At 44.8% G+C, this 10,449-nt stretch overlaps 2 protein-coding genes across 3 annotated transcripts; both read right to left on the bottom strand.

The window, feature by feature from the left end:
• LOC127334129 (probable proline transporter 2) lies at positions 1-3,512 on the bottom strand. 2 transcript variants are annotated; one of them, XM_051360547.2, is made up of 8 exons: positions 3,279-3,512; positions 2,698-2,790; positions 2,047-2,271; positions 1,629-1,723; positions 1,238-1,427; positions 987-1,114; positions 694-909; positions 1-578 (listed from the first exon to the last, which is right to left on the bottom strand). In XM_051360547.2, exons 2-8 carry the CDS (start codon positions 2,762-2,764, stop codon positions 198-200), a joined length of 1,302 nt encoding a protein of 433 aa, XP_051216507.1. In that variant the 5' UTR covers positions 2,765-2,790; positions 3,279-3,512; the 3' UTR covers positions 1-197. The 2 variants fall into 2 exon arrangements, with proteins under 2 accessions (XP_051216507.1, XP_051216506.1); XM_051360546.2 differs by having other exon boundaries at positions 2,698-2,863.
• Positions 3,513-8,321: 4,809 nt separating this feature from the next.
• LOC127334130 (uncharacterized) lies at positions 8,322-9,857 on the bottom strand. Its single transcript, XM_051360548.2, has one exon. It carries the CDS (start codon positions 9,609-9,611, stop codon positions 8,607-8,609), a length of 1,005 nt encoding a protein of 334 aa, XP_051216508.1. The 5' UTR covers positions 9,612-9,857; the 3' UTR covers positions 8,322-8,606.
• Between the last annotated feature and the right edge of the window lie 592 nt (positions 9,858-10,449).

Below are 10,449 nucleotides of genomic sequence, written 5' to 3' on the forward strand. Positions count from 1 at the left end.
TAGCACTGAATTGACCTGGGCCAGGCTTTTTTCACAAATGAATTGATATACAGGAGGTGTCACGTATCACGACTATGTATGGTCTAGATAGCAGGAGCAGATGGACCCAGAGCCCAATTGAGTTTCTGGTTTCAAATGCTCTACTTATCTAACCCAGAGTCCCCCACAATTTTGTGAAAATCTAGAACGAAATGCCCTCACATATCAGCGAATAAGTGGTAAGTAGTGGAATCACGCATTATAAGCCTAAGCGCACCAACTGAAGCCATGGCAGACAACAGGCTGAAACTAACAATGTTAAGCCAGTGCCAACCTTTCTGAAAAGCAGACAGTTTGGGCCCCTTCACCATCAGGTACATGTGGTTTGCGAGAACGAACGTGAGGGGAAAGGTGATCAAGGCGCCTGCCAGGCTCATGAAATCGCCGAGGAACGGGAGCATCGCAGCCACCACCGTGGTCACCGTCAAGTAGCTTCCTCTCATAGCAACTCTGGAGGCAACATTGTGGATTGCGAAAGGCCCGCCTTTTCCACTGCCGAATGTTGTGTCCAAGCACTCGTACATTGGGCTTGCAAATATCTACAAAAGAAATTCGAGTTAGTGTTTTTTCTCTTTCCATTCTTTTTAGGGAAAGAAACTCGAGTTAGTTAACCCAGAGTAAACCGTTAATGCTGGTTTGGTAAGGTTGACCTACATGTAATGCTATGACAGTCTGAAAAAAGGCCGAGAAATTCGCCGCAACTTTAATCCAAGCTGGGCCATTGACGCTGTTCATTAGATAACCTGACGTTGACGAGCCATAAGCCCAGTATCCCATAAAGGTCACAGCATACATAGGCAACGAACCAATAGTGAACTGGAACCAGAGAGCCTTGTCCATGTTCTTGACCACAGGAGGCCTTATGGTTGCCTGCAATGCACATGAAACACATAGGGTGGGTAACTTTATGGAACATAAATTACTCAATTGCCTATACAATGACTCACTTGTATTTCTGGCAGCATCCCAGTGTTGTACACAAATACAATATTTGCTACAGCACATACTGTAGCAAAGAATCTAGTTGACTGTGATCCAGCAGGAATGCTATAATCCTTTACAGGTGCGGTTATACCTTGGAAAAAAAAAGTGATGTAATGTATTGTTATGTTGCATTAACCTCAAGCATAGTTATAGTATGGACAACAAATACAAATGAATATGCCATGTCTGTGGCAAAGGAAGAAAAGGATAATACCATCTCTAAGAGACAGCACAAATGCTATCACAATATACATGAGACTGAAAACAGTGGAGAATCCCAACCAAATCCGGAGAGCAGATAGATAAGGAGTTCCAAATGCAAACAGAGCACAGACAAACCCAGATAACGCTATGCAGTAGGGAAGTTTTAGAAGTCCGTCATCTCTAAAGAGTACATATATTGCCTGAAGAGAGAAAATCACAAATAAGTCTTGAAGTAGAAAACATCACGCAAGTATCTTTCCACAGTATCATCAACAATTTAACTGTTCAATGCAGTGTTTACACCGAGAAAGTGGGATGGATATGAAGACAGGGGGACACTTTTAATCAGATTGGTTTTCACTATAGCAGAAGTTAGGTGGTTGTGGTTATGGCTATCATACCTTTAGTGCTTGACCAGCTAAGATGATAAATCCCGTGTTTATCATGAAAAGATAAGTATATTGTAGAGCCCATGTAAGCAGATACATTTTTCTTCCTGTAGTCATCAAAGTAAAGGTAAACTCATTATGTTGCAGAAGCATACTTTCTTTTTTGTTAGTTAAGAATCAAATTTTAAATTATATCTGAATAATATAAAATAAACACAAGTGGTGATTCAAACTCTGGGAAAACAAGTAATCTAGAATTTAAAACGATTTACTACCTATCTTGACCCAAATACCTCAATGACCACAACCTTGCACTCTACAACGACATATGGGTGTCCCCGAAATCAAAATAGAGTGGACTCCGGTCTTTTGAAATGTAAGTATATATCGTTACAAAGGGGGGATAGAGTGTATATATTGAATGGTGTACCATATATGTGTCCAGCAAGATCTTTGTATCTGATATGGCGTTTGCCGCCAGTTTCATGGAGACGGCCAAGCAGAGCATTTGCATACAAAGAAATTGCAGCAGCCAGGATCATGCCGCATGTTCCACCCATCCAGCCTAAAGGGACCATAATCGACCCAGAGTACCCTAGAACATATGCACTATTGATCCCTGTTGTGAGGATGAAACCAACTTGATACCAAGGATCTGAAAATGGCCAGAAACTTTCATGAGTTAATAGTATGCACTAATTTTAATACATGCAAAGTATCATAATGTGCATCATATTTTTCAATTCAGTTACTGGAAGCAGTTAGACGAGGCACCACTAGCAGTTTTATCCGCCTGAAGTCCCCAGACGGCTGTACGGTATAGTTTTAATATTCCTGCAATATACACTAACCGATTATCCCGATAAACTCTTTTTTGGGGTCCTGAAACCAGAGCACGGCTCCATGGTTCACATCATATTTTTAGATTCAGTTACGGAGCAGTGAGACGAGGCATGAATGAAAATTTAGTTTAAATCATCATTTTGATGATAGTATGATGAATGTAAAAGCCCTTGGAGCGTAAAATAGAAATCCTTGTTGCTATCTATCATGGAAGGAACAGTGGAGTGGAAATGATTACCAGCGCTAATCTGGTGCGCAGTGCCCTCGGAAATGCTGACCCTCTCTCCCTTTTCGTGGTCGGCCATCTTGCTGGGCAGTAGCGGCTCACTGTCTGAGCAAGGAGAGGAAGCAGGAGGAGGATAGTTAGAGACGGCTTCCTCATCGTGGGCCTGCTGCTTGGTGACCTATAAAAAGGAAGCCGCGAACTCTGAATTTCGGGATTTTTGATTGTTTCTTAAACAGAAGAATCCCCCTTTCCACCCGACATCCATAAGACCGCATACTACTCTATCATCAAAGCATCAATAGTCTCAGAATAAATGCATTAGCCCACTCATCCGATTCTATAGTAGTATAGCAGCATATGTTCCTTAGTGTTGTGTGCCGAGCTATTGTTGTTGTAATCTAGAGATTACAATATATTGGAGAGAGGAGGAAGGAAGGAAGGAAAGGAAGAAGAATAAGTGCATTAGTCTATTCATCCGATTCTATGGCAGCATATGTTCGTTAGTGATCTATAGATTGCAACCTTCTATATTGGAGATAGGAGGAAGTAAATTAAAGGGAAGGAAGAAGAAGTGAAGAACAAGGCTCACTCACATCCATCGGAAAGGCAGCAGGGCAAGACTTCCTCTTGGATTATTAATGCTTCAGATTTCCTGCTTCAATCAGTTGAAATCAATCCGAAAACAAAGGAAGGCGGGCGCGTGGAGAGAATATAGCAGAATCGAATCGATTCCCTCCCCACTAGCAGCACCGCCGGTAGCTAGGTAGCTAGGTGGAGACAGAGGAGGAAGAAGAAGAAGAGGAGGGGCTTAAATTGTGTCTCTGTTGTGCTCTTGGGCGGGGCGTGATTCTTTGGCAACCGTTTATCGCTGGTATATCGTCGGTTATGTCCCTTTCTGATAATTTACGAGACGTCGCTTTCGACGTTGCGTCTGATCGAATGGACAGCAGCCTCATTGTCTCACTCACTTTCTGCACTTCTATTTGCAATCAGTGTAGTTGCTCCTACGCTACTTCCTCCGTTTTGAAATAATGTGGCAACCTCATTTTTCATCATCTCTTTATGAAACAGACCCAACATATTTGCCAGCAAAACTCAACAACATATCCAACACGATGACGTGATGGAGATTCGTGTTACGCTAGCAAAACCCATATGTTAAAACCATATATCTCTCTTTCTATCTAGTACTATACTTTTTTTTCCTGAGATTATAGTACTACTCTACTAGTGCAGAGCAGGGGGTTCATTTCTATCTAGGCTATGGCTTGCACGGCAGCTTAATAGTGTTTTTTAAAATGAACTTGGTGAGCTCTATTGATTTGGCAACAATATTCCTACAATCATTTGTGATCTGATACTGCTTTTTCTTTGACCAAGCAAGAAGATGCTTCAATTAAACACGAGATGCTATCTCCACGAGATTCAGCTGACGACCAACTCCTAAAGAATCACCGGCATTGGTTGCTGTGTTGGTCATTTTCTCGTCTCTATCTTCTTCCTCAATTAACCACTGATCGAAAAAAAAAACCACTGATCATCTGCTTCCTCTGTTCTGAGAAATAAAGTGTTTCGTATGCTAAAATAATCTGTCAAAGCGTTTTATATTTCAGGACGGAAGGTAGAACATAGCTATTCATCTGTTTTTTACTTCGTGTTCTGGGCTTTGTTAAAGTTAAATCTTGCAAGTTTCACCAAGAACATAAGAAATAATATCTACATCCATAATACCAAATACATATAATATGAAATATATACTTTATAATGATTTTAATACTACAATCAGTTAATGTATCATTAACGTTGATGTTTTTTTGCTAGATATTTTACTAAATTTTACAAAATTTAACTAACTTCGGAATGTGAAGTAAATAAAAACCGAGGGAACACTAACCAGCAATCATTCATTACATATCGCCGCCAAGACAAGTGACACCATGTTGCCTCATGTCCGCAAAATAGAATTGTGAAACGAGCAGAAGGAAGCACCGCATCAGTGTTCCATTCCTCCGCTTACATCACTACTACTGTAGATGAGATCAATCCGGATATTCATCAGCTCTAGAATGACAAAAAAAAAATCATACCAACTCTATAATGCAACCTTTCCCTCGCTCCAAAAGGCACACATCATATGAATAACAAGGCCAGAGATGACATATTTTGGCTGATTATGAAAGAAAGGACACCCATGTATAAAAGAAATGACTATTGGAGATATGCTCAAGAGGCAATAATAAAAGTGTTTATTGTTATATCTTAGTGTTCATGATAAATGTTTACATCCCATGTTATATTGTATTAACCGGAAACATTAATACTTGTGTGTTTTGTAAACATAATAGACTCCCTGGTAAGACTCTTGTTAAACTAGCTTGCTGATTAATAGATAATCATGGTTTCCTGATCATGAACATTCGATGTTATAAATAACAAGGTCATATCATCATGATGTGATGGACATACACCCATAGTAAGCGTAGCATATGATCAAGTTATTTAGTTCTTTGTGCTTCAAACTTTAATATGCATAGTAACTTAATCCTTCGATCATGAGATCATGTTAATCACCTACACCGGATAGATGCTTTGATGACACCAAACACTACTACGTAAATGGGTTGTTATAAAGGTGGCATTAAGTGTTCGGAAAGTATAAGGTTGAGGCATTTGTATCAATAGTGGGATTTGTCCATCCTAATGACGGATAGATATACTCTGGGCCCTCTCGATGGAATGACATCCAATTAGCTTGCAAGCATGTGATTGGTTCACAAGGGATATCATATCACGGTACGAGTAAAGAGTACTTATTGGTAACGAGGTTGAACATGGTATGAAGATACCGACGATCAAACTTCGGATAAGTAAAATAACGCGAGACAAAGGGAATTGTTATTTTATGTGAATGGTTCTTTCAATCACGAAGTCATCATTAAATATGTGGGATGTATTATGGATCTCCAGGTCCCGCTATTAGTTATTGATCGGAGAGGAGTCTCGATCATGTCCGCATAGTTCTCGAACTGTAGGGTGACACTTAAGGTTTGATATCGTTTTAAGTAGATATGAAATATGAAATGGAGTTCGAATGTTGTTCGGAGTCTCGGATGGGATCCAGGACATCACGAGGAGTTCCGGAATGATCCGGAGAATAAGATTCATATATAGGAAGTCACTTTCCAAGTTTGGAAATGATCCGGTGCATTTATGGAAGACGCTAGAATGTTCTAGAACCTTCCGGAAGAAATCACCATGGAAGGTGGAATCCCGGAAGAACAGACGCGACGCACGATGAGACGCGTTCCTGCGTCGCCTGGGAAAACAGGGACGCCATTAACGTCGCTTGACCAAAGGTATGCGACGGGGTTTTAGGCTTCTGAACCGCTGACGTGTCAGGCCCGCGTCGCTTCGTGTCGCTTTTCGTTGTGTCTGGCGTACCCGGAGCGCCCATGTGGGACGGAGACAGGCTCCGGACCCAAACACCGTATCGGGGCGCGCCAGACAAAAATGGGCTTTGGGGGACGCGGCTGGAACCGTTTTTTGGTCCACCGCGCCCCAAATTGCTTTGGGGGGACTGGAGATGCTCTCGGTATGTCACTGACTATGATTTAATAATCCTAAGATGACACCATCAACTGAATCTAGTGGCTTCAGGGACAGTTTTACTTTGCAGCTCAATGTTAAAGGATCCCGTCCCAAGGAAAAGCAGCATCCGATTCCAAACTGCAACTAACTGAACCAAAGCAAACTCTGGATGCCGGTAAGCTCCTAACTGAAAGTTGCAATGGGCATATAGTAGCATGCTCCTACATCCCCCATAATAATTTGACATCGGCACTCTCGTTCACATCTAAATGCAAAGTGGCTTGAGATAGACCTACGTCACCAAGCTGCAACAAGAGTCCCCTGCAAGTTGAAGCTGCCAGGGAAGAAACTCTGAATATGCTAATGCAGGATTAAATGAAACAATACTGGTTGTGAAGTGCGTCTGAAATCAAAGCAAGCAATTGTGTAAAGCATAAGTGGGTGAATTCAGTAGGACCGGAGGAGCATTCACCAAATCAAGAAATTGTTTCAAACAAGCAATTGTGCAAATCATAAGTGAGTGAATTCAGTAGGACCTGAGGAGCATTCACCAAATCAAGCAATTTCACGGGTGCATGAAATGGATGCATTCAGTAACAGAAGGTGCGAGAAGAACACTGTTAATTGAGCAGAACACTAGAACAGGGGTGAACTGGAATTCTATTTATGATACCCCAGTTTGTTGTGAAATTTTACCAATCTTTTGGGGCTCCAGGGATACTATTTATATTGCTCCAGTTTGTTCTGAGCTATATATATCCATCACCAAGAAAAACAGATTGCGCTGCTAGGTCTGTTAGAGATGAGAGCTTGAACACTAGTAGCAGCACATCAGTAAGAATCACGAGAAGAAGCAGTAGCACTGAGGGAAGACATGACCAGTTACAACTTGGAAACAGCAATCGAATCCCCCACACGCCCATGTACAGCAGTGAAAGTGTATATATGTCACATGAATAAAAAGCACAGTAAGTTTTACCTGAACAAGCAAGTTACAGCTTCTATCTGATTCTACCCTGTTTGCTGACAAATCATCAGCTACTGCTATGCATAGCCTCCATTTTGTCAATAATGCCAGATTCTAGTAATCCAAAGTTACTCCTACTGTTTACAAAATCCATCTTCACAGATAAACTTTCACAGTACTCTAATCCAATCTCATCACAGGCAAACAGACCCTAAAGTACCAAATACCAAGGTAGTCCAGATGTTTACAATACAAAGTCTCTATACTTAAGTCTTATACTACCTCTGTCTATAAATAGACGTCTGAGATTTATCTAAAACTAGATGTATTTAGACGCTATTTAGTGTCCAGATACATCCATCCAGATTTAGATAAACCTCAGACATCTATTTATAGACAGAGGGAGTAGTATATATTTCACAACAATATGTCCAGTCTTTGACGTGATACATTGTTGCCTTTACATTCTTCCAAGATGCAACTAGCCCGACGCACAGCAGCATCCGATTCCAAAATACAACTAAAGCAAGTACTGGATGCAATAATACTCGTAACTGAAAGTAGCGACGAGAATTATATAGCATGCTCCTAGATCGCCCATAGTGATCTGATTTCAGCACTCTTGTCCGTCGCATCTACAATATTAATGCGAAGTGGCTTTGGATAACTGAATTGCACCTAGCTGCATTTTGTTATGCAACTTGAGGGATGGACCTATGTCACCAAGCTTCAACCAGAGTCCACTGCAAGCTGGAGCTGGTAGAGAAGAAACTCCGAATCGACTAAATGCAGGACTAATTTAAACACTAGTAATTCTGATCTGAAGTGCGTTTGAACCCAAAGCAAGCAACTTTGCAAAGCACATGTGCGTGATTTGAGGAGGACCACCCACCAAAAGCAAGCAATTTTGCAAAGCATGGATACATACATTCAGTAACAGGAGGTGCGAGAATTACGGTGTTAACTGATGAGAATACAAGAGCAGGGGTGAAGTGGAACCCTCTCCATGACGCAACAATTTAGCTGATCTTTAGACAAGAGCAGCGATATTATTTATGCTCTGTCTGTTAGAGATGAGAAGTTGAACAGTGGCAGGCAGATGACTATGATGAATCACAAGAAGAAGAAATAGTAGCAACTAGTGGAAGACATGGCAAGTTACAAGTGAGAAACAGCAATCCTGGAATTCTAATCCCGGTGGGAAGTGCAGAATTTGCGTTGCTCGGCTTCCCCCGCAAGATCTGCATTTCCCACCGCACTTGACTACTAAGCAGCAATTCCCTACTTACAGATACACACACAGGAGGAGCACAGTGGTTGCAAAGTAGTTGTACAATCTCTAGTACAGTACGTAGCTAGCAGCTGACTACTTGTTGTTACCAGCTGACGCCAGATGGGCGGAAGGGATGTCCTTGACTCCGACGAGCACGATCTTCTCGTAGACGACGTCATCGGATGAGGGGTGCATGGGGTACTCGACGGGCGCGACGGGGCGGCGCGCGGCCATGGAGTACCAGACGAAGAGCACGAAGAAGGTGAGCGCGGCGCCGGCGGCGGCAGCCAGCAGCAAGGACAGCCAGTGGTAGGGGCTGCTGGCGGCGGCGGCGGCGCGGTGGAGGCGGTCGGCGGGCGGCGTGGCGAGGGAGAGGCCGGCGGGGTCGAGCGGCAGGGAGTGCATGAGGTAGGGGTGCCCGGTGTTGGCCCTGAAGGCCCAGCTGAAGAGCGTGCAGTTGGCGTGGGCGGAGGCGAGCCCGGCGAGCAGGAGCCTGTTCCTGCCGCTGCTGCCGCCGTGGAGGAGGGCGGAGAGATCGAGGTGCTGGAGGAGGTGCGAGGCGCCGTCGCGGGGGCCCGAGGCGGAGAGGCCGACCCGGAGCGTGGCGGACGTGGCGTTGTAGTCTATCCAAGAATGCAGCTTGTGGGCGCCGGCGGCGGAGAGGCCGGTGCTGAGGCCGGCCTTCGCGCCGGCGAAGTCGGTCTGGATGCGGATGTTGGTGGGGTCCGCGGCGTCGAACGCGACGGAGAGTGCGTGGGCGGTGGGTGGCGCGGCGGCGGGCTTGAGGAAGAATGCGAGGGATGCGCGAGATTTGGGGGCGGCGGGGCGGAGGGAGAAGGAGAAGGAGAAGTAGGTGGAGAAGCCTGCGTCGGCGGCGGCGGCGAAGTGGATGGGGGTGTGGTACTGGACGCGGGCGTGCGGGGAGCGCATGGCGATGGCGCCGGCGGGGGTGGCATTGGCGGCGGTGAGGGCGAGCTGCGCGATGGCGCCGTCGCCGGGGAAGAAGTCGAGGGCGAAGGAGGGGGAGTGGCGGACCTTGCCTGCGACGGCCGCGCACGGCCGGAGCAGGAGGAGGAGGAGCAGCGGGAGGAGCGGCATCGTGCTCCTCTTGCTTAGCAGAGTGAGACTGACCAGTGAGCTCACTCGATCGATCTTGCGGCCTCGCTCGGTTGCTCTGCTGCTTCAGCTCATGGGGCTGGATTGCTTCGAGCTATTTTTGGCTTCAAATTCTCGGAGATAGATTTACAGTGGGGTGGAGTGGATTGGATTGGGGAAAGGGGGGGGCGTCGTAGTGGGTGCTCTGCTGTTCGATGTAGCTGCTTTTGTTTGCTCGCTCGCTCGGACACTCGCTTTTTCCCTGCCCCCGCAGCTGCTGCTTTCTCTCACCATCTTTCTTGAGATGTCACTCACTCGGGAAGCTCAACCATTCATTCATTAATCACACAGAGGTGTGGGGTGTGTCTGTTCCACTGGCGTTTTAGGGCAGCAGCGTGTCATTAATTAGGGGCTAAAACACAAACACAAGAAACACAGCAAGAGTCAATCAGTGGCAGCAGCAATTTCAGCAAAGATCAACGGCTCGACCTGGGGAGTAAAATAGACGCATGCGTGCACTCCTTTTCTATCTTTTTTTTGGTGGTCACCGCCTCGTTTAATCGCAGGCAGCACATACCCTACCCCTACTCCTCAAAAGGAAGAAAAGCAATTCACCCGGCAGCGACAGCCAGCCAAAAGCCGAGCCTTCCCGACCGCGGTTTATTCTTTAATTTTTTTATCTCGAATTTCAACTCGGTCAACCATATTCTCCACTACCACCAACAAAATTGTCGTATCATACAGTCGTCAAATGAGCAGACAAGACAATGGATAACCCAACACAAGAACAAATACTCCATAAGGCTAGCTATAGTGCTAGTATCATAGCTGATATCATGCA

This window comes from Lolium perenne, chromosome 2 (genome assembly GCF_019359855.2).
Source record: "Lolium perenne isolate Kyuss_39 chromosome 2, Kyuss_2.0, whole genome shotgun sequence".
Taxonomy (NCBI): domain Eukaryota; kingdom Viridiplantae; phylum Streptophyta; class Magnoliopsida; order Poales; family Poaceae; genus Lolium; species Lolium perenne.

Bases quoted from the DNA above. Each gene is read 5' to 3' on its own strand.
- LOC127334129 (XM_051360546.2), bottom strand. The intron at 2,272-2,697 runs GTAATCATTTCC...GGCCATTTTCAG, and splicing joins TGCGCACCAGATTAGCGCTG to ATCCTTGGTATCAAGTTGGT. The intron at 1,428-1,628 runs GTATGATAGCCA...TTCTCTCTTCAG, and splicing joins TAGCTGGTCAAGCACTAAAG to GCAATATATGTACTCTTTAG.
- LOC127334130 (XM_051360548.2), bottom strand. From the start codon at position 9,611: ATGCCGCTCCTCCCGCTGCTCCTCCTCCTCCTGCTCCGGCCGTGCGCG.